The sequence below is a fragment of the Arachis stenosperma genome, chromosome 3, assembly GCF_014773155.1.
Source record: "Arachis stenosperma cultivar V10309 chromosome 3, arast.V10309.gnm1.PFL2, whole genome shotgun sequence".
Lineage (NCBI taxonomy): Eukaryota > Viridiplantae > Streptophyta > Magnoliopsida > Fabales > Fabaceae > Arachis > Arachis stenosperma.
In genome coordinates, this window is record NC_080379.1 from 37,680,527 (window position 1) to 37,704,468 (window position 23,942).

Consider the following 23,942-nt stretch of genomic DNA (forward strand, 5'->3'; position numbering starts at 1 on the left):
CTTTGTGATTCATGTGACGTAAAAGAAAAAGGGTATAAATCAGAATAAGAAATGGGCAAGCCTTCCGAAGATTTTTCTAATTGATGCGGTGATCACTTGTTAGATGTATGTTAAGCACGCATGAACCATCCAAGAGTCAATATCACAACATTAGAGTGAAGTTGCAATGCCCCTACCCACCCATCTTGCTTTCAAGACTCATGCAATCCTTACTTGTACTCTTTTGGATAGGATTTGGATAATTAAATTTAAACCCATGTACATCAAATTGTGATAGACACATCACACATATATAACTCCGTTTGTTTTTGAGAACAGTATCTGATAATACACTGAGAATAAGACATAAAAAATAGAGATACAAAATTATTTTATGTTTTTGTATTTTATATAATGATAAATTAAATAAAAAATAACAAAAATAATAAAAAAAATAAAAAATAAGTTGTATCCTTTATTAGTGTTCCTGTATTCTTTCTATCAAGATAAACATAAAAAATACTAATTCAATCTAAACACATTGTCTTAATTCATATATTCTCTATCAATCACAATTCTCTGTCTTAACCGTAAACAAATACAACCCAATAGACATACACCTAGCGCAACAAGATGATGGATTAGAAATCTATGGCATTATTGCTCATTTCATGGTATGAATAAATAGATTCGTTTATATATATTTGGGGCATTATCCATCACCTTTTATTATGATTCCATACAATGGATTCCAGTAAAAAGAAGACATTTAGGCATGTGCAATGTGCTATATTAGCGAGTAGTTTCCCGAAAATATTTGACTAGGAAGGAGGGCTTCCTATAGTAACCAAGCAATGTTTAGGTGAGTGTGGCCCACTGTCCACGTGATCATAACACACATCATCCGTACACGTGGCGCCCATAATAAGTTTGGAAAAACATACTTGTTCAGTCCACTAATGCTGGACGAGATTCGGCAACCCAACATCGGACAAGTCTAATCGAAATTTTAGGGAGTTTACACTGTCCAATAAATCGTTTTTCCCACCTCATTGAACCATTAATAACAGGATTAAATAATGAAACAACGAATTATCCAAAAGAAATCCGCAACCAGCCATTAGCTTAATTATTTTCGCACGTTTTTCGGATGTGAACATTTGCTATTATGGACCCCATCGATTTTCTTTCCAATAAGGTTTGTTCGTTCAAGTGCTTTTCTATGCTGTCGTGTCGTGTTTTTGTTTTAACATTTAAGAAATTAACAATATACTAGAAATTAGCTATTGATTTTTGGTTTTACAGTGTGTGTTAGTATTCTTGATTTATCCATGTTTAACTGATTAACCGGGGATGCCCAATTTGGTCTGTACAGATTGAAATTTTATCTAAAGATTTCCATTTCACCGCAGAGTCAGAGTCAGATCCAGATCCTTTTTCTATTTTCTTTTGGGTCTCTGTAATATATATATTTCTCTCAATCTCTCTCTCTCTCTTCATAGTAACTCTACCACTTTTTCACCCAAGTCCCGATTCTCATTCTCTCCCCCATGGGCATCAACACGAACCATTGAGCTTCCCTCATTACAAATCCCGGATTCTCCCAATCAGGGTTTATCTTCCTGAACCAAAAAGTTTCTAACTTTTTGCAGGATTTGGCTCGATTGTTTCGGTTTGTGCGATGGGCAAGATTGCAGTGGGAGCTACAGTCGTGTGCACGGCTGCCCTTTGTGCGGCGGCGGTGTTGGTAGTGCGCCACCGGATGAAGAGCAACGGGAAGTGGGGTCGCGCTGTGGCCATACTGAAGGAGTTTGGGGAAAAGTGTGAGACCCCAGATTGGAAGCTGAGGCAGGTGGCTGATGCCATGGATGTTGAGATGCACGCTGGTCTCGCATCTGAAGGTGGCAGCAAGCTTAAGATGTTGATCAGCTATGTCGATAATCTCCCATCTGGGTACGTAGATTTTTCGAATTTGGATTTTGATTTGATCAATTTTTTATCTTCTCTGATTGAAATTAGTGACATATAGTTGTCTGAAACAATCAAAGGCCAAGCTTTGTCTTACATTTCAGGAGTGTCTCTTTTTCCTTCTCCCTGCAATATTGACTTTTTTCTAGTATTTTTGCTATTTTATAGAGTAATGGCTAACTTAGTTCATTCGTAGTTGTCTTGTTTATACTTCTTTTATTTGCCATTCTCAATTTGATTGCTATCTATAATTTGGTTATTATATCTACTGCCTTCGTTTTTATCACATTCTAGTATTGACATAGAATTTTATTCGTTTATTTCTATCTTTCTATGTAGTATGATTTTTAAAAGAGGACATGAATAGAACTTATTGTTTATTGTGAGTTTTAGAATGATACTTTCTTATAGCACGTCATATTTTGCTTGATTAAAAGGGAAAGTATTTAGCAAAACAAACAGTCATGGTAATAACATTATGGTTAAGAATCCTTGGATGATAAGAATTCACTCCTAAAGCACTTGATTGGCTATATGGTGTTTTGAAGAACCAAATCTCAGGGCAAAATGAAGAAATATAATGTTTGAATGATTGTAAAACTCTTTCAGTTGATGTAAAAAATACAAGTTTTCTGGAAACATGAACTTTCCCATTATTTACAGGGATGAGGCAGGGCTCTTTTATGCTCTGGACCTTGGTGGCACAAACTTTCGTGTCCTTCGTGTACATTTAGGTGGAAAAGAGAAAGGTGTCATCAACCAAGAGTTTGAAGAAGTTTCAATTCCTCCTCATTTGATGATTGGTTCTTCTGAAGTAAGTGTGTTATGGGAAACATCTATCTATTGAGATTCTTTTTTCCTGCAACCTCTGATATATTTTCATTATGTCATTACAGGGACTGTTTGATTTTATAGCATCTGCTCTTGCAAAGTTTGTTAATTCAGAACCTGAAGAATTTCATCCTCCCCCTGGTAGACAACGAGAACTGGGCTTTACATTCTCATTCCCTGTGAGGCAAACATCAATTGCATCTGGGACTCTAATAAAGTGGACTAAGGGTTTCAATATTGAAGATGTGGTAATTATTCTTACCTTGATTATGATATATTTAACTTTATTGTAATTCTTTCTTGCCATCATTTATGGTGCATTTGCAGAGTCTTCCATACATCTTTTTCTATTAGACAGACACGACTTTATTCCTTTTTGTTATTGTATTAACGGTTGCAAGTCCAAAATTACATGCTTGCCTTGACATGCTTTAAATTTGTATTACATGAACTCTTGTGAAAGAGGGGGATATCTTGTACCAATTTCTCTTTTAGTAAGCTGTTCTCTCATTAGCATGTAACCCGATAGTTTTTTCCTTTATGTTCTGATTTGTAGGTTGGGGAAGATGTCGTGGGAGAACTAACCAAGTCGATGCAAAAAATTGGCTTGGATATGCGAGTTTCAGCTCTAGTCAGTACCACTAACCTCTCTTCAGGATTGATTAATAATTTTTAATATATGGACTTGAGAATGATGGTTTCAAGTTTGCGTTTGATAGAAAGTTTGGACTAATAAGGCTGTACACCAGACTAACTCGGTGATTTTGCATTAGGTTAATGATACCATTGGAACACTAGCTGGAGGCAGATTCTACAATCAGGATGTCATTGCTGCTGTGATCCTTGGTACAGGGACAAATGCAGCATATGTGGAACGTGCAAATGCTATTCCAAAATGGCATGGCCCTCTCCCGAAATCAGGAGACATGGTAAGTAGGTTATACTATTTATGATTGTCATTCTCTTGCATGTTAGAAATATCTTTATTTTACTGTCATACTAGAACTAGCATCACCATTTGCTGGTATAAAGCATGCTCTGATTACATGTAAATACTGCAGGTTATAAACATGGAGTGGGGTAATTTCCGATCCTCACATCTTCCTCTAACAGAATATGATGTAGCTCTAGATGCTGAGAGCTTAAACCCTGGAGAGCAGGTCAAGATCATATAGTCATTGGTTTAAAACTTTAACCAGCATGTGTAATTCTGTAATATTCTTCCACTATTGTTCACAGATATTTGAGAAGTTGATTTCTGGTATGTATTTGGGGGACATTGTAAGGAGAGCTTTATTGAAGATGGCTGAAGAAGCTGACTTTTTTGGAGATACTGTTCCCCCCAAGTTGAGAGTTCCTTTCATACTCAGGTATGCATGCTAGTTAATTATACCAAACATTCACTTTCACTTGTCTAGGATGATTCTTGTCTAGATTTCTATTTTGGCCTGTCCAAATATTTATTCTGCTTATTAAGATGCATGCTTCTGTTTAGTTTCTTTTCATGGAACCTCTTATTACAATTCTGTGTAATTTCTCAAATATTGAGATTGCTTCGGTTATCATTGGCAACCACTATCAACACTTTTGTAATCAGCATAATGTTGCTCTTCGTTGCCTCCTTTTAAGGGTCAGGTTGGTGGTTGGTAGGACAGGTTGGAACTGGAGACAGTGGAAATGAAAAATCAGAAATTGATCCAATTATTTGTGTATTGTGAATAATGGCGAAAATAATATGATTCAAGTTATTTTCAGCCTGCTTATTTGCTCCAGTAGAAAACATGGGTGAACAAAAACATTTTTTACACTGATAAGCGATAAAATGCAAATGTTGGCTTCTCCATTTTCAGTTCCTTTCTAGCCTTATTCCAAACATGCATATAAATGACAACATTCTTTTGTTTTCATAGAGCTTACACGTCTTTGACATTTTTTGTACTAGGACCCCTGATATGTCAGCAATGCATCATGACACATCTCCAGATCTCAAAGTGGTTGGAAACAAATTGAAAGATATATTAGAGGTATTAAACATCACCCTATTAAGTCTTCCTCTTTTTTTCGTTATAAAATGTTATAAATAGATTTTCTTACTGCCTTCCCCTTTTGTCAGATCTCTAATACATCTCTCAAAATGAGGAAGATTGTTGTGGAGCTCTGCGACATTGTTGCCACACGTGGGGCACGTCTTTCTGCGGCTGGTATTTTGGGCATCCTGAAGAAAACAGGAAGAGACACCGTTAAGGCTGGGGAGAAGCAAAAGGCAGTGATAGCACTGGATGGAGGATTGTTTGAACACTACACTAAGTTCAGAGCTTGCTTGGAGAGTACATTGAATGAGTTGCTCGGAGAAGAGGCAGCTAAGACTATTGTGATTGAGCATTCTAACGACGGCTCTGGCATCGGGGCTGCTCTCCTTGCAGCATCTCACTCCCAGTATTTGGGAGTTGATGAGAACTGATTCATATTTTGCCAAGGTAAAAAAGAGTGTAATGCTAATTTCAAGTTTCCTGTATAAGTAATAGGTCAACACGTTGAAGCAGCAATGCCATACTTATTGGTCTTATGGAGATTTACACTGAAGAGTGATTAATGTCCAAATTGTGGCTGTGGGAGGGATCTGCGTTTTCATTGCAACCTTGGAGTTCCAGTGATATTGCTGGGGCATGTTATTATTTTGGTTAATTTCAGTGTTTGTCCCTCCTACATTTTGGAAATAATATGGGAGATGTAAACTTGCTGTGAGCAATCTCATCTTTTGCGGAATATAGTCTCTTCTCAACCAGAATAAATCAGGACTTAATGTATTCACAAGCCTCAAACATTTTAATCCAAAGCTTCTGAGTCATTAATGACTGTTATTCATCAATCATTAGTATTGTTAACAGTAGTAATTCATAAATCAGGACTTAATGTATTCTCACTCCATTCCCTCTCTTTCTCACTCATGGTCCTTTTTTTTTTCCCATTTGAATTTAGCTAAAATATGTCTTTGGAGCATATTTTAAGATTATAATGTTATAACTACACCAAAATTAAGTACATGTGTAGTTTAATATGTTTTTAATATATATTTGTATTTCAAAAGTTATTTTATACTGACTTTGGTAGTTGATTTTGATATACACGTAGTATAATCATAATTAAAATAATTTATCAAGAAAATTCTTATAAAAGAAATGCAAAATTTAACATTTTAATATATTTTTTATATATTAAGTAATTAGAAAATTTTTTTTGGTGACTAAGTAATTAGAAAATTTGAAATATTTATTAATATCTTAAGATATGATTTAAAAATAATTTAATTAAACCCTTTTTATTTCTTCTACTTTAATTTTTATTTTTCTTTTTTCCGCAAAGAACATAGCTTCCAGGACGGGCTTGTTCAAGGGTTTGAAGAGAGAGGAATAGCAGTAATGTGATTGATGATGCAATTCAGTCCCATAGTCGGAAAATGCATTTTTTTGGGCTCAATTAATTAGAAAACGCATTCTCGGTATGTATTGTCAACTGTCAAGAGTCAATGACAAAATTCCTGGCCACGAAACCTATTGAATACACATCACCCTTAAAGATCAAATTCGAAACATGACATTTAAATAATCCAAGCAAGAAGCACTTGATCTAGGTCTCAGTTCAATTTTTGTATAATTAGATGTTATGAATTGCTCCAAGATTTGACAGAGGAAAGAGGCAGATTCAGGAAAGCTCTCATTATTAAGATCCATATATCGAACTACATGTCTACATCTCAGCAATATCCAATGAAGCCTAAAAACATTGGCCACCTACAACCACCTCTTAGTATAAAGTTTTCAAACCACCATTCACATATAAATCCTTAGTCTCCACAAGTGATAATAAAGCAAACGAATCTAAATTAATAAAAACTATAACTTTGTTAGAAAGACCAAGTGCAACCTATTGAGTATTGAAATGAGGGAGATGACATGTCGATTTTTTGCCTGTTCTATAATTACAAGTAGTAGGCATACTTTGCACTAACTTCATTCTTACACGTTCCTCATCCTCATACTCACTTGTAAGCTCATGAGTGTTGTTCATGTCGCATCATGTGACATAAACCGCAGAATTTTCTTTCAAATTTTCAGCTCATGAAACATGGAATCAAATTGTGTTCACCCTTGAAATAACCAAATGATAAAATATCAACCACTCATTATGCAACAACACAGACAAAGTTAGTAGCTATCACCTACTAACAACTGCTCAATTGTTCATATCGTGTCCGAATTATACGATGAGGACCCCTTTAGAAAGCCGGGGGTTGACTTGAACTAGAAAACACTGATACCAAAACGTACAAAGTAGAGAAAAGCGGCCAAGCAATCTGATGCAAGTAACATACGACACCAGTCTAATTGAATGTACATCATCACATAAAAATAATAATAATAATAATAATAAGTCGAAGAAGAAGACAATTTCAGTGTTCAGAGTTCCATATCCTCCACAAACCTAAGAGGAAGCAATTGCAGGTGCAAGTGAAACATTGTTGAGCCTCTCGAGAACCAAAATAAGAGCTTGGGTGCCCAAATTGCCTTCACCGTGAGCCCTGAGAGAAACATATAGCTGCTGAGCAAGAGCCAAACCAGGCAGGGAGATACCCATATTCTGGCACTCCTTCAAGCAAATCCCTAAATCCTTCACAAAGTGGTTCACATAAAACCCTGGCCCCAAATCCCTCTTCAATATCCTCTGTCCGTACAAATCCAGTGACTTCGAACCCGCCGCACCGGTAGAAATCGCATCCAGGTACAACCCTACGTCCAGCCCAGCCTTGTGCGCGTACACCATCCCCTCCACCAACCCCACCATCGTCGACGCTATCGTAATCTGGTTCGCCAGCTTCGCGAATTGCCCCTTTCCGCTTCCTCCCATGTAGTTCACCTTCCCCATCAGCGAGAACAGAGGTTGGAGCCGCTTAACCACCGATTCCTCTCCTCCAGTGAAGATTGCCAGGGTTCCGTTCTTGGCGCCGCGGTCGCCGCCAGATACGGGAGCGTCGATGGAATGGCAGGATTTGGAGGACGCCGCGGCCGCGATCTCGACGGCGAGGGAGGGCTCCGAGGTAGTCATGTCAACAAGGATGCCGCCAGGGCGGAGGCCGGCGAGGGCGCCGGAGTGGGGATCGAGAAGGACGGCGCGAACGTCAGAGGGGTAGCCGACGATGGAGAAGACGACGTCGGAGTTGGAGGCGAGGGAGAGGGGATTATCGGCCTGGTGGGCCCCCATTTTGAGGAGGGGTTGGGCCTTGGAAGGGGTGCGGTTGAAGACCGTGAGCATGTAGCCGGCTCGTATGAGGTGGGAGCACATGGAGAGGCCCATGACGCCCGTACCTATCCAGCCCACGCGGGTGTTGGATGGGCTTATGGGCTCGGCAGCGGCGGAGGAGGCCATGTAGCGGCGGGCGATAACTTGTGGAATTGAGATTAAGCGGAGTTGGGAGAGTGGCAGTGGCATCTCGCTTGTTTTTGTTTGACGGCTGCTATATATATCTCATTTTCCCCCACTTGTCTTCGCACCCGATTATCCAGCTTTGTCTTTGTCCCTAGATCTTTTAAGATGCGATGCTTCTATATACTACTGTGAAGTCTAGGGTTTTTGGTACAACAATAGGAACCCACAGTCACACCTTTAAAAAAACCCAAAAGCATTCAAAGGAATAAACAGAGAAATAAATATGATGATATGAAACATAAGGAGCTTAAAATATAAGAACTTTTATTAATAACAGCTTATAAATAAGTTATTTTATGTTTAGATTTTTAGTTATAAAAATACTTATTTTAAAGTTGTAGTGTTTGAATAAATAACTTAAAAGATAAATTTTTTTTATAAAAGAAAATAAATATTAAAATAACGATGATAACAAATACTTTTCAATATTGAATGTTGATTTTACATAATCACTAATATTGTGTATGATATGGTAGATAAAAATAAAAAATAAAAATAAAATGTGTGTCAATGTATATTTTATTGCTGTTTTTTATTTTTTATTTTTATTCCTATTAGAACTCTCTTCTCTTTTATTGAGGTCAAGAACTTGTTATAATTAACTATGAAAATAATAATAAGCTATAAAATTACATATGAAAAAATAAAATTAAAACTGAAATTTCATACCACACTTGAATACAAATTTAATAATAAAAAATAGTGATAAAATGATAAAAAAATATTTAGAAGGAATATATGCAGTAAGTTGTTCAAATGTAATATTGTCTGAAAATGTGGTGGAGGATCAATACTTCCATCAGATGTTTCATTACGTAAAAATGGTGAGACTTGGAACATTGCGTGAGAATGATGGTGGAAGGCCAGTGCTTCTAGCAGACCTTGTGTGAAAATGGTGATGAAGAGTCAGTATTTTTCATAGAGTCAAGAAGGAAAGTAAATTTTTTTGTTTTAAAATTAATTTTTTTTAAGTAAGTGGTAGAATGACTTCTCGATAAGCAAGAAGTCATATATTTCTACTTCTTCAAAAAGTTGCAAATTAACTTTTCGAAAAGTTAAAAGCTTTTTTATAAAATAGTGCCAAACACGTAGATGATGACTTTTCATAATCCAAAAGTTAAAAAAAGTAGCTTCTGCTACTTCCCAAACGGGCTCTTAACAAACAACTTCTCTAAATTTTGATTTTCTTTTTCTTTTTCAGAAGAACAAACTCTCAATTGTAGAACGGTTTAGTAGTGAGATAATAGTATATCTAAAATCAGGGGTGGAGCTTAGTTAAGACAAGGGGGCCACGGCCCCCAAACTTTTGTAAAAAAATTAGTAGTACTTTTTCAAAAAATAAAAAATAGTTCAGTTGGCTCAAATACTTTACTATGACTTAAAATATCAAAGTTCAATCTTCATCTCTTGCTTTTATTGCACAATAGTTTTTAGTTTTAAACATTCAAACCTTGTTGAATTTGGACTGAACTGAGTGTATTCACATTTTGCAGCTTTCTATTCAATAAGTAACACTCCTTCTATCTTTGAGTTCAAATATATAAAAAATTAGGTATTTTTTATTTATGTAATTTAATATTATTATATATTTTACTTTTTATTTAATTTAGTTTTCTATATGATAAAAAATATTCAATAAATATTATAAATTTTAATATTTATCCTTCTAATTTCTTTTTTACCTATTTTACAGGATATATATTCAAATTTTTATATAAAATAATTATGAAAAATCAAAGAATTGATGCATTTTTAAGAGGAAAGCTAATATTCAAGAATGAGAACATATAATTTTTACAATATCAACCCCTGTAGATAGTTCTTCTACTTTAATGAATCACGAAGAAAGTGAGATACAACCTTCAAATATTTAAAGAGTTGCATCTGATGAGTTTGACCTTAATTCTTTATAACGAGACACTGAAAAACGACTTTAAATTTGGCAATGTCACCCAAATCAGAGAGATGAGGTGTTAGACAAGCTTATCTTAAATGGGATCCATATAAAAAATATCTTGACAATTATTTTCTATCTGACCCCCCAAAATTTTATTTTAAGCTCCACCACTGTCTAAAATTCAATCTATTATAATTAATTTGGGTATAAATGAAAGATGGTTGAGAATAAGTGGTATAATCACAATTTAATTTATCATGTATCAAATAATTAGTTATTTTTATTATATGTATAATTTAATTAAATGGTTAATATAATAAGTTTTTTTATTAAATTTAAAATTTTTTTATTATGATAGTGATCATAATATTGAGAAACAAATATTTTATAATTTAATTTAAACTATTATTGGTCATAAGATTATTAAAAGGGACATTAATAATTCACATTAATCAATATATATATATATATATATATATATATATATATATATAATATTTATGCATATAGAGATATGATAATTGAATATTTAGGATTTGATTTGGTATGATTTTGTTTGTTTTGGATGGAGAGTTCTTGAGATTTGAAGAATTTGGTAAAATTGGTAAAACTTATTTTTAACCAATTTCGATAGGCCATAATTTGGTTTTCGGACCTTCAAATTTTGTGAAACTTATCTTAAATGAAAATTAGGTTCGAGTAGCTTATGACGTTCGAAGAACGGACGAAAATCATTTTTTTACAGAAAAGTTATTCGCATTTGAAGTTTTGATAAAAAAAATTGAACTTTCTGCAGCATATCAGCTTTTTGAAAATCCTGCATTCGTGCATACGTGGAAGTGTCATGCGACACAAGTAAATGGTTCTGCCTAGTACTCTCGCATATGCGAGAGTGGTCCGCGTACGTGACAATATCAATTTTTGAACTCATGCGTACGTTGTAGTGTCGCGCGCGCGAGCAAACGTTTCTAACAATATTCTCGTGTACACGAAGGTGGTCCACGTACGCGACATTCCCAAATTTTGAAATTTATGCATACGCAGAAGGTGCTTACGTACACTACGACCTTGTTTTGCTAAAAATGAATTTTTAAGTTTTCAACCACTCCTCTAGCTTTCTAAACCTTTGTAAGCCTTGTTATGGGTCTAAAGCCGGTGTAATAGAGGGTAGAGAATTTAGGAATGAGACCTAATAGGGTGAGACAGTGAATTAGAAAAAGATGGAATAAATATAATGAGAGATGTAATGAGGATGATTATGATAATTGATGTTGATTGAAGATGATGAGGATGATTATGATCATGAGAGATAACGATGATTGATTTTGAATATGATTTTGAATGAAGTGAAATGAGATTGAGGGTGAATTTAATAACGAAATTGACTCTGACTGAGATATATCTGTCTGGATAGATGTAGTGGCTTTGTTCTACTTGCTCTGGGATGTGGTAAAATATACGTGCCTGAGTAGATGTAGCGGCGTTATTTCACATGCTATGGGATGTGTTGAGATATATCTGTCTAGGTAGATGTAGTGGCGTTATTTCACTTGCTCCGGATTATGGTTTGAGATTCTGGGGTAGACGTAAGGATTGTGGTTTTGTCCCGTTTGCTCCCAGTTGATATTTGAGCTTCTGGGGTAGATACAAGAATTGTGGTTTTGTCCCATTTGCTTCTAGTTGAAATGTTAATCCTCCGTCGCAAGATGTGGCCGGACACTTAGACCTTTCTAGATAATTCCTCCAAGAGATGTGAATTCCTCTTGAGAGATGCGTGCACGTAGGGACTATCCAGGATTAGCTACTGGACATGTCGGGTTTGGCTGTATAACTGACAAATAAGCTCATCGGCCATAGGGCAGGCATGCATTATTTGCATTTGATTGATCTGTTTGGGTTTGCTACTTGTCATGGCATATTTAATTGTGCATATTAATGTGACTCTGTGCTAATTAATTTACCTAATTTTACTTGTGTTTTATTTGTTTATTTTGTTTGTGTTTGAATATCTGAGAGGTCTCTCATGTTGGTGTCGATTGATGTCAAGGGCTATTTAGCTTGGAGTTTGGAGAGTTATGGAGGCAATGATAAAAGTAATTAGATTAGAATTTTCCTATTGATAGTTATCTAATCACGGATTAATGAGAACCTAGGATGGAAAGTGTTCCGAGGGTTACCTGAAACTGTAGGTCAATCTCGGACGAGATTTGCGGTGGTGGTCGGTGCTGCTCTGTCCGACCTGTTTAGAGCTGGTGGCCGGAGCTGTCGTGTCCAACTTGTTGGATCTGGTGGCCGAAGCTGTCGTGTCCGACTTGTTGGATCTGGTGGAGCTGCTGATCCTTCGTCACTGGAGGGTGGTGGTACCTGCAAGAGACTCCGATACTTAAGTTAGCACGTGCTTTAGGCAGATTTTTAGTAGAATCAGAGTACGAGTTTATACCTGGGTGCTCTAGTGTATTTATAATAGTAGTGACCTTTCTGGAGATAAGATAGTTATCTTATCTTATCTTTGAGTGAAGTCATCTTATCTTTTAAGGGGAACCGCCTTTATCTTTCTAGGCTTTGGCTGCCATTAGATTGGGCTATGTTCCTTCGTTTTGGGCCTTCTTGGGCCTTTGTAGCGATTTGGCCGAACTCTTTTGAGAAGAGGTCGGATGATCCTGACCTGAAGAGGTTGGTCGAATTGTCTCTAGTCAGCCCGGGTCGTACAGCTCGACCCAGGGCATGAATAGTGCCCCTGCTTGAGCTCGGTCTTTCTTTGGAGGTCGTGTCTTTTTAGACTTTTGACCCTTTTTTGGAAAGTCGAGCTCGAGCATTGTCGATCTCGTTTTGTAGGGCTTCCATTTAGCGGCTTGAATGCGGAGTGTTTTCTCACTCCTTTAATTTGAGTTGTGCGTTGCACTTTCCTAAGGAACGTGCGAGGGCTTTTAAGGATTAATTAATTCCCTTTTGCCGTTTTCTTCTTCCCTCTTTCTTGTTTCATTTTTGAATTTTTCAAAGTGTCATCCCTTTCTTCTTTTCGTTCTTTGTCTGTGATTCTTCATTCTCTTGCTCCCAAGTTTTCACGTCTTCGTGCTCTCCTTGCTTTCGGAAGTGTTCGTCGGTATGGGCTCGCTTTTGCTTCGATCTTCATCGCCTTCCTTGCTTTACAGGTTGGTTCTCTTTCCTTTGTTTTTATACTTTGTGTGGATTTTTCGGTAGAATCTTGGCTCTTCTTTAGAAAAGGTTGAATCTTTGTGCTTCTAATCATCGTTGGTATGTTCTCTGACTGTATCTTTGTAGATTTTGTCGATAGTTTGGGACGTTAAAGTCCAATAGGAAACTTTCTGTGGCTTTGATGATAAACTTGCTAGTGGGAAAGTTTGTAGCTTGGATGTCTTCGTTGATGATGGTGATTTTGTGAGGGGTGTTTTTAGGGTTTTTGGACTGTCGATGTTTTCTTTTGAATTCTCTGCTCTGTTACTGCCTCCAAAGGATGCCCCTGGACTTTGGTGTGGGTCCTAGGGTCTCCTTTTCGCTGTTGTCTTTTCCAACATCTGTATGCTTTGAGTGAAGTCATCTTATCTTTTGAGGGGAACCGCCTTTATCTTTCTAGGCTTTGGCTGCCATTAGATTGGGCTGTGTTCCTTCATTTGGGGCCTTCTTGGGCCATCGTAACGATTTGGCCGAACTCTTTTGAGAAGAGGTCGGATGATCCTGACTTGAAGAGGTCGGTCGAATTGTCTCCAGTCAGCCCGGGTCGTACAGCTCGACCCAGGGCATGAACAAAAAGGTTGCTGGGTGGAAAGTTAAGATTGCCTAAAGAGTTCCTGTTACCTTATATTGTATTTATTTGACATTTTTACTGTACTGAAAATCTATGGGTTGCGGGTTCGTATTCCATGTATATTCCTTGTTTTTCAGATGCAGGTCCTGGTACTCCGCGGTGAGTTGAAGCTCATCTGGAAGACGGCAAAGTTCTTTTGAATTCTGTATTATATTTTGTTTAGAATCTCTTTTCCTTATTTTGGAAAACTTTAATAATGTATATGTATATATTTTTCTTTTGAAACCTTGCCTATCGAGGCTTTGATGTATATTTGGGAGAAATAGAAACTATTATCAACTGTTTTTGTTGTTGTAATCCTAACCGACCTAAGCTTTACAGGTCGTGACTAGTGGCTATATATATATATATATATATATATATATATATATATATATATATATATATATATATATATATATATATATATTCTGTCTTTACTTTATTCTTCCTTTAAGTTTTTATTTTTATCCCGCTTTTTTGAACACGTTATATTTCAATACGTGTGTGCTTGTGCTCGCAATTTTCTATATTTCCTTTTCAAGCTTCTCATTTAATAATTCTTATATATATGTATGTATTACAACTCCACTTTGAGTCGTACCACCTTATTATCATTGACTTATGACTCGAGCATAAAGATTTGAATGGTAGGGTGTTATAACTAGCATGACCTGAGCGAGATCGACGACCAACAAACAGCTCAAAAGTAGTAGGCCTTTGCTGAGATTGCTAAAATAAATAATATGTGTCTCTTAGTACCTAACTCAAATTGATGTCATCAAATCCAACTAACGAACTGAAGTGGCCATCTGCTGGAATTACCATTTGTGGTATGTATGGCTCTACTGGCAATTGCGGTTGTGGATGAGGTTCCGGTTCATAATTCGGTTCTGGTATGACCTGTTGCTCATAAGCTAAAAACTGATGTTGTTGCTCATAAGCTGGAAACTAATGCATATGGCCATAGGCCAGTACCTGATACTATTGCTAATATGTGCGTACCTGAAACTGTTGCTCATATCCCGAAACCTGATGTTGTTGCTCATGAATTGGTACCTCATACCGTTTCTCATAGGCCGGTACCTGATACAATTACAAATAAATGGCTGTAATTGCTTGTAAGGCTGCTTAGGTCCATGTGGTGGTGGGGGTTGTGCATGTGGTTTATTCACCTCAGGGCTTACAAGCGCAACTTTATCTGATAACCTTAGGTGATTGTCAAACTCCCGTGTGTACCAATTATAGTACATTGGGAGAGAGTGGAAGTCCTCAACTACATTCCTTTATTGCACCCTATCGTAGCACTAAAAATTCCACATATTGACCCAAATGAGCGTTCCTTTCCCTCCAGTCATGGTCTTGTCTCCTGATGAGCGGATAATTTATACGCTTTTTGGCATTGTTTTTAGGTAGCTTTTAGTATGATTTAGTTAGTTTTTAGTATATAATTATTAGTTTTTATGCAAAAATCACATTTCTGGACTTTACTATGAGTTTGTGTACTTTTCTATGATTTCAGGTATTTTCTGGCTGAAATTGAGGGACTTGAGCAAAAATCTGATTCAGAGGCTGAAAAAGGACTGCAGATGCTGTTGGATTCTGACCTTTCTGCACTCGAAATGAATTTTTTGGAGCTACAGAAGACCAATTGGTGTGGTCTCTATTCCGTTGGAAAGTATACATCTTGGGCTTTCCAGCAATGTATAATAGTCCATACTTTACCCGATATTTGATGGCCCAAATGGCGTCAAAACGCCGGTCAGAGACCCTTTTCTGGCGTTAAACGCCAGAACTGGCATAAAAGCTGGAGTTAAACACCCAAACTGGCACCAGAGTTGGCATTTAACTCCAAGAAAAGCCAATGCACGTGAAAGCTTCAATGCTCAGCTCAAGCACACATCAAGTGGGCCCTAGAAGTGGATTTCTGCACTATCTACCTTAGTTACTCATTTTCTATAAATCCTAGCTACTAGTTTTAGTATAAATATTACTTTTTCTCATTGTATTAGACGTCTTGGTTATTCTGGTTCCCCCTCTGGGGCCGAAACCAGTGAACACCATTATCACTTATGTATTTTTATTGGTGGAGTTTCTACACCTCATAGATTAAGGTGTGGAGCTCTGCTACTCCTCATGAATTAATGCAAAGTATTATTGTTCTTCTATTCAATTCAAGCTTATTCTTGTTCTAAGATATCTATTCGCACTTCAACATGATGAATGTGATGATCAAGTGACACTCATCACCATCCTCACTTATGAACGCGTGCCTGACAACCACTTCTGTTCTACCTGAAAACAAGCTTGAATGCATATCTCTTGGCCTCCTGGTCCACGCTGCATGGTTGTCTCTCCTGAAAATAGAGCCTTCCATTCTGTGCGATCAGAGTCCTCGTGGTATAAGCTAGAATCAATTGGCAGCATTCTTGAGATCTGAAAAGTCTAAACCTTGTCTGTGGTATTCCGAGTAGGATCTGGGATGGGATGATTGTGACACGCTTCAAACTCGTGACTGTTGGGTGCAGTGACAGTATGCAAAAGGATCAATGGATCTTATTCCGACACGATCGAGAACCGACAGATGATTAGCCCTACGTAACCCGTAGCCGGACCATTTTCATTGAGAGAACGGACGGTAGCCATTGACAATGGTGATCCCCCAACATACAGCTTGCCATGGAAAGGAGTACGCATGGCTGGATGAATGTAGTAGGAAAGCAGAGATCCAGGACAAACAAAGCATCTCTATACGCTTATCTGAAATTCCCACCAATGAATTACATAAGTATCTCTATCTTATTTTATGTCTTATTCATCTTTTAATTATCAAAACCCCATAACCATTTGAATCTGCTTGACTGAGATTTACAAGATGACCATAGCTTGCTTCAAGTCGACAATCTCCATGGGATCGACCCTTACTCACGTAAGGTATTACTTGGACGACCTAGTGCACTTGCTGGTCAGCTACGCGGAGTTGTGAGGAAAGTGTGTGAGATCACGATTCCATGTACCAAGTTTTTGGCGCCGTTGCCAGGGATTGTTCGAGTTTGGACAACTGATGGTTCAACTTGTTGCTTAGATTGGATATTTTTCTTTTTATTTTGTTCTTCAGAATTTTTAAAAACGAATTCTAGAGTTTCAGATGATGCTTTTATCATCACATGAGCTAGTTGATTCCCATCAATTTGGCTGTTGTATGTAATGTCTTGCTGAAGCTTGGTTAGCCATGTCTAATCCTTTTAGACTGAAGCTTTAGACTAACATTGCATGATTCTTGGAATTCTTATTAAAAATTTTAAGTTTTCTATTTTCTTTTTCAAAATAATTTTCAAAAAAAAAAAAAATACAAAAAATTTGTAAAATCATAAAGTCAAAAATAATTTGTGTTTATTGTTTGAGTCTAATGTCAAATTTCAAGTTTGGTGTCAATTGCATGTTTCTATTTTTCTTCCATTTTTCGAAAATATATGCATTGTGTTCTTCATTGATCTTCAAGTTGTTCTTGATGATTTTCTTTGTCTGATCTTTAAATTCTCTTGTTTTGTGTCTTTTGTTGTTTCTTATGTGCATTCTCAATCTGTTAGTGTCTCTAGTATGAAAATTTCTAAGTTTGGTGTCTTGCATATCTTTCTTTTCTTAAAAATTTTCAAAAAATATGTTCTTGATGTTCATCATGATCTTCAAAGTGTTCTTGGTGTTCATCTTGACATTCAAAGTGTTTTTGTATGCATTTCTTGTTTTGATCTTAGTTTTTCATGTTTAATTTCATTCTGTTGTTTTTCTCTCTCATTATTAAAAAATTCAAAAAAAATTCAAAATTATGTCTTTTCAAGTCAATAATACAGAGAATTGAAGATTCAGAACATACAGCAGAGGAATCATAGAGAAAAAGCTGGGCGTTCAAAACGCCTAGTAAGGAGGGATTTCTGGCATTTAAACGCCAGTCAGGGTATCTGGCTGGGCGTTTAACGCCGAAGGAGGTAGCCAAGTGGGCGTTAAACGCCAGAATAGATACAATTCTGGGCGTTTAACGCCAAGATAACACCAGGGAGGTAATTTTGTTTTCAATTCAAATCTTTTTCAATTTTTCAAGTTTTAAAACTAATTTTTCAAAATCTTATCTTTTTCATATCCTCTCTTATCAATCATATCTTTTTTAAAATCAAATCTTTTTCATTTTTCTTTTAATATTTTCAAAAATCCTTGCTAACAATTAATGTTGTGATTCAAAAATTTCAAGTTTGTTACTTTCTTGTTAAGAAAGGTTCAATATTTGAATTTTAGAATCATATCTTTTAATTTCTTGTTAGTCAAGTCATCAATTTTAAAAATCAAATCTTTTTTTATTTGTTTTTCAATCATATGTTTTCAATCAAATCTTTTTAAATAATATCTTTTTCAAATCACATCTTTTTAAATTTTAATTTCAAAATCTTTTTCTAACTTCTTATGTTTTCAAAACTTACTATTTCTTATCTTTTTCAAAACCAACTAACTACTTTTCTCACTTTTGATTTTCGAAAACCACTAACAACTTTTTCAAAATTCTTTTTAATTAACTAATTGTTTTAAACTATAATTTTATTGTATTTAAAAATTTTTGAAAATTCTCCCTCTCCCATCTCTTTCTATTTAATCACTAACACTTATCCTCCTTTAATAATTCGGACCCCTCCCTTTCTATAAGTTCGAATTCTTCTCTTTGCCTTATCCTTCTATTCTTCTTTTCCTCTGACACATCAAGGAATCTCTATACTGTGACATAGAGGATTCCATACTTTCTTTATTTTCTTCTCTTTTATATGAGTAGGAACAAAGATAAAGGCATTCTTGTTGAAGCTGATCCTAAATCTGAAAGGACTCTGAAGAGGAAATTAAGAGAAGCTAAAGCACAACTCTCCAAAGAGGACCTGGCAGAAATTTTCGAAAAAGAAGAAGACATGGCAACCGAAAATAAAAACAATGCCAATAATGCAAGGAAGGTGCTTGGTGACTTTACTGCACCAACTCCCGACTTCTATGGAAGGAGCATCTCTATTCCTACCATTAGAGCAAACAACTTTGAGCTTAAGTCTCAATTAGTTTCTTTGATGCAACAAAATTGCAAGTTTCATGGACTTCAATTGGAAGATCCTCATCAGTTCTTGGCTGAATTTTTGCAAATCTGTGACACTGTTAAGACCAATGGAGTTGATCCCGAGGTCTACAGACTTATACTTTTCCTTTTTGCTATAAGAGACAAAGCTAGTGTATGGTTGAACTCACAACCTAGAGACAGCCTGAACTCTTGGGAAAAGCTGGTCAATGCCTTCTTAGCTAAATTCTTTCCACCTCAAAAGATGAGTAAGCTTAGAGTGGAAGTTCAAACCTTCAAACAGAAGGAATGTGAATCCCTCTATAAAGCTTGGGAAAGATACAAGAAATTGATCAGAAGGTGTCCTTCTGACATGCTTTCAGAATGGAGCATCATAGGTATCTTCTATGATGGTCTGTCTGAGTCATCCAAGATGTCATTGGACCATTCTGTGGGCGGATCTATTCATCTAAAGAAAATGCCTGCAGAAGCCCAGGAACTCATTAAAATGGTTACAAATAACCAGTTCATGTACACTTCTGAAAGAAATCCTGTAAACAATGGGACAACTCAGAAGAAAGGAGTTCTTGAGATTGATACTCTAAATGTCATATTGGCTCAGAACAAAATATTGACTCAGCAAGTCAATATGATTTCTCAGAATCTGACTGGATTGCAAGCTGCATCTGGTAGTGCTAAAGAAGACTCCTGTTCATACCCTGGGTCAACCTGTCCGACCCGGGATGTTTAGCGACAAGCCGACCGACCTCTTCAGGTCAGACTATCCGACCTCTTCTCAAAGAGCTTGGCCAATGCCCGACCTCTTCTCAAAGAGCTCGGCCAAATCGCCAAAGGAGCCCAAAGCAGGCCCAAAATGAAGGAACACAGCCCAATCTAAAGGCAGCCAAAGCCCAGAAAGATAAAGGCGGTTCCCCTAAAGATAAGATGACTTCACTCAAAGATAAGATAATATAAGATAAGATAACTATCTTATCTCCAGAGAGGTCACTTCTCACCATTATAAATACACTGGAGCACCCAGGTATAACTCATACTCTGATTCTACTCAATACCTGTTTAATACCCTTGCTAACTTAAGCATTGGAGTCCCTTGCAGGTACCCCCCACCCTTCGGTGATAAAGGATCAGCAGCACTCTCAGTTCCACAAGTCAGACACACCAGCTCCGGCCGCTATACACCTGCCAGACACGTCAGCTCCGACCAACACAGAAGATCTTGACCGAGATCAACCTACAGTTTCAGGTAACCCTCGGAACATTGGCGCTATTTCCGGGAAACTTGGAAGTCATCCCACCACCATGGCGGACAATCATGACAACGACCACGATTTAGATCTAGAGGATAGAATGCCGTACAAAAACGCGGACACTACACCAAAGGATACTCCTCAACTTAACAACGAAAAGGATTCTCCAAATGCGGGAGCCATGGAGGCACTTCAAGACCGTTTAAAACAACTGGAAGAAGAAGCCCTACTTCAACGAGAGGCTGAGAAAGACCTACAAAGGGAGATAAAGCGATGCCGGGAATTGGAGGACAAACTCCTAAAACTCGAAACCGATCTCAAGGCCAAAGCTAATCGATCCTCTCATGAGGATAGCTCCTGCAAGGACCAAGATCCATTCACCAAAGAGATCATGAAAGCTAAAAGTCCCAAAGGACTTCAAAGCTCCAGACATGACCTCGTACGACGGCACATCAGATCCAAGCTATCATCTTAGCAATTTCAGAAGCAGGATGTATTTCACGGAGGCCTCAGATGCAATCCGTTATTCTCCATCCAAAAGGACAAAGCCAAACACGCACCGAGCCTATTAGGGATCAAGCAAGGAGATCGAGAGAGCCTTCGCAACAACATGGAAAGATTCAACAAAACATGTATGGGCATACAAAGTCTGCCAACAGAAGCAGCTATCAGGGGCCTCATCAATGATCTACGAGAAGGACCTTTTAGCCACTCAATATCCAGGAAGCACCCAAACATCTCTAACGAGGTACAAGAACGAGCAGAGAAGTACATCAACATGGAGAAAAACTCTTGACTAGGAGAGATCTCAAAAACTGAACATTCCTACTCCTCTCGGGATAAGGAAATACCACATGGAGAGAAGCCTAGAAAATACCACAATTACACCCCATTCGGGTGTCTGTTGTGGATGTCTACCGAGAAATATGCAACACTGAGAAGATCCCATCAACTCGCCCAATCAAAAACAAAAGAGGTCGGACACGTTGAAGGTCCACCTCACACCAAAGAGGTCGGAGGCGTTGAAAGTCCACCTCACACCAAAGAGGTCGGACGAGTTGAAGGTCCACCTCACACCAAAGAAGTCAGACGCGTTGAAGGTCCACCTCACACCAAAGAGGTCGGACGCGTTGAAGGTCCACCTCACACCAAAGAGGTCGGACAAAGTTGAAGGTCCACCTCTGATGAGCGGATAATTTATACGCTTTTTGGCATTGTTTTGAGTATGTTTTTAGTATATTTTAGTTAGTTTTTATTATATTTTTATTAGTTTTTAGTTAAAATTCACTTTTCTGGACTTTACTATGAGTTTGTGTGTTTTTCTGTGATTTTAGGTATTTTCTGGCTGAAATTGAGGGTCCTGAGCAAAAATCTGATTTAGAGGCTGAAAAGGACTGCAGATGCTGTTGGATTCTGACCTCCCTGCACTCGAAGTGGATTTTCTGGAGTTACAGAAGCTCAATTGGCGCGCTCTCAACGGCGTTGGAAAGTAGACATCCTGGGCTTTCCAGCAATGTATAATAGTCCATACTTTGCCCGAGATTTGATAGCCCAAACCGGCGTTGCAAATCAGCCTCAGAATTCCCAGCGTTTAACGCTGGAACTGGCATGCAAATTGGAGTTAAACGCCCAAACTGGCATAAAAGCTGGCATTTAACTCCAGAAAGAGTCTCTACATGAAAATGCTTCAATGCTCAGCCCAAGCACACACCAAGTGGGCCCGGAAGTGGATTTTTCTGTCATTTACTCAATTCTGTAAACCCTAGGTTACTAGTTCACTATTAATAGGATCTTTTGACATTGTATCTGGACCTCATGACACTTTACACGTTTCTCATTGTATCTTCTACAGCATGAGTCTCTAAACCCCATGGTTGGGGGTGAGGAGCTCTGTTGTGTCTTGATGGATTAATGCAATTACTACTGTTTCTCATTCAATCATGCTTGCTTCCATTCTAAGATATCACTTGTTCTTAAACTGGATGAATGTGATGATCCGTGACACTCATCATCATTCTCAACTATGAACGCGTGCCTGACAACCACCTCTGTTCTACCTTAGATTGAGTAGATATCTCTTGGGTTCTTTAATCAGAATCTTCGTGGTATAAGCTAGAATTGATGGCAGCATTCAAGAGAATCCAGAAGGTCTAAACCTTGTCTGTGGTATTCTGAGTAGGATTCAATGATAGAATGACTGTGACGAGCTTCAAACTCGCGATTGTGGGGCGTTAGTGACAGACGCAAAAGAATCACTTGATTCTATTCCGACATGATCGAGAACCGACAGCTGAATAGCCGTGTCGTGACAGGGTGCGTTGAACATTTTCACTGAGAGGATGGGAGGTAGCCATTGACAACGGTGAAACCCTACATACAGCTTGCCATGGAAGGAGCCTTGCGTGCTTGAAGAAGAAGACAGTAGGAAAGTAGAGATTCAGAAGATAGAGCATCTCCAAACCTCAGCCTATTATCCATTACTACAAAACAAGTACTTATTTCATGTTCTTTTGCTTTTCACAATCAATCCTGATAATTTCTGATATCCTGACTAAGAGTTACAAGATAACCATAGCTTGCTTCAAGCCGACAATCTCCGTGGGATCGACCCTTACTCACGTAAGGTATTACTTGGACGACCCAGTGCACTTGCTGGTTAGTTGTGCGGGATTGTAAAAGTGTGATTGCAATTTTGTGCACCAAGTTTTTGGCGCCGTTGCCGGGGATTGTTCGAGTTTGGACAACTGACGGCTTATCTTGTTGCTTAGATTAGGACTGTTTTATTTTTGTTGGTTTAGAGTCTTTTATTTAAGTATAATTTCATATTCTAAGTTTGGTGTTGTTCCGAGGGTAACCTGAAGCTGTAGGTCGATCTCGGATGAGATCTTCTGTGCTGGTCGGAGCTGTTGTGTCCGACTTGTTGATGGTGGTCGGAGCCGCCGCGTCCGACTTGTTGGACTGGTTGCACTGCTGATCCTTCGTCACCGGAGGGTGGGGGGTACCTGCAAGAGACTCCGATGCTTCAGTTAGCATGGGTATTAAACAGGTTTTATGTAGAATCAGAGTATGAGTTATACCTGGGTGCTCTAGTGTATTTATAATGGTGAGATGTGGCCTCCTGTGGATAGGATAAGTTAGTTATCTTATCTTATCTTTAAGTGAGGTCATCTTATCTTCAAGGGAACCGCCTTTATCTTTCTGGGCTTTAGCCGCCTTTAGATTGGGCTATGTTCCTTCGTTTTGGGCCTGCTTTGGGCTCCTTTGGCGAGTTGGCCGAGCTCTTTGAGAAGAGGTCGGGCATTTGGCCGAGCTCTTGAGAAGAGGTCGGGCATTTGGCCGGCTCTTTGAGAAGAGGTCGGGCATTTAGCCGAGCTCTTTGAGAAGAGGTCGGGCATTTAGCCGAGCTCTAGAAGAGGTCGGATAGTCTGACCTGAAGAGGTCGGTCGGCTTGTCGCTAAACATCCCGGGTCGGACAGGTTGACCAGGGTATGAACAGTGCCCCTGCTTGAGTTCGATCTTTCCATGAGATCATGCTTTTCAGAGCTTCGATCTCTTTGGAAGTCGTGCTCGAGCATCTTCTGGCTTGATTCTTCATTGCTTTGAAATCTTTTGCAGATTTTCTAGAGGTTT

The 23,942-nt window shown here is 38.0% G+C and overlaps 2 protein-coding genes across 2 annotated transcripts; one reads left to right on the forward strand and one right to left on the reverse strand.

The window, feature by feature from the left end:
• Nucleotides 1-1,391: 1,391 nt before the first annotated feature.
• LOC130969385 (hexokinase-1-like) lies at nt 1,392-5,585 on the forward strand. Its single transcript, XM_057895070.1, has 9 exons — nt 1,392-1,932; nt 2,611-2,761; nt 2,844-3,026; nt 3,335-3,409; nt 3,552-3,707; nt 3,840-3,938; nt 4,018-4,148; nt 4,721-4,802; nt 4,892-5,585. Exons 1-9 carry the CDS (start codon nt 1,661-1,663, stop codon nt 5,237-5,239), a joined length of 1,497 nt encoding a protein of 498 aa, XP_057751053.1. The 5' UTR covers nt 1,392-1,660; the 3' UTR covers nt 5,240-5,585.
• Nucleotides 5,586-6,926: 1,341 nt separating this feature from the next.
• LOC130969619 (probable 3-hydroxyisobutyrate dehydrogenase-like 1, mitochondrial) lies at nt 6,927-8,366 on the reverse strand. Its single transcript, XM_057895425.1, has one exon. The coding sequence runs from the start codon at nt 8,263-8,265 to the stop codon at nt 7,261-7,263; it is 1,005 nt and encodes a 334-aa protein (XP_057751408.1). The 5' UTR covers nt 8,266-8,366; the 3' UTR covers nt 6,927-7,260.
• Nucleotides 8,367-23,942: the final 15,576 nt, after the last annotated feature.

Coding starts and splice junctions, on each gene's coding strand:
- LOC130969385 (XM_057895070.1), top strand. CDS start 1,661: ATGGGCAAGATTGCAGTGGGAGCTACAGTCGTGTGCACGGCTGCCCTT. Junction 4,149..4,720: donor AGAGTTCCTTTCATACTCAG/GTATGCATGCTA, acceptor TTTTTGTACTAG/GACCCCTGATATGTCAGCAA. Junction 4,803..4,891: donor AATTGAAAGATATATTAGAG/GTATTAAACATC, acceptor CCCTTTTGTCAG/ATCTCTAATACATCTCTCAA.
- LOC130969619 (XM_057895425.1), bottom strand. CDS start 8,265: ATGCCACTGCCACTCTCCCAACTCCGCTTAATCTCAATTCCACAAGTT.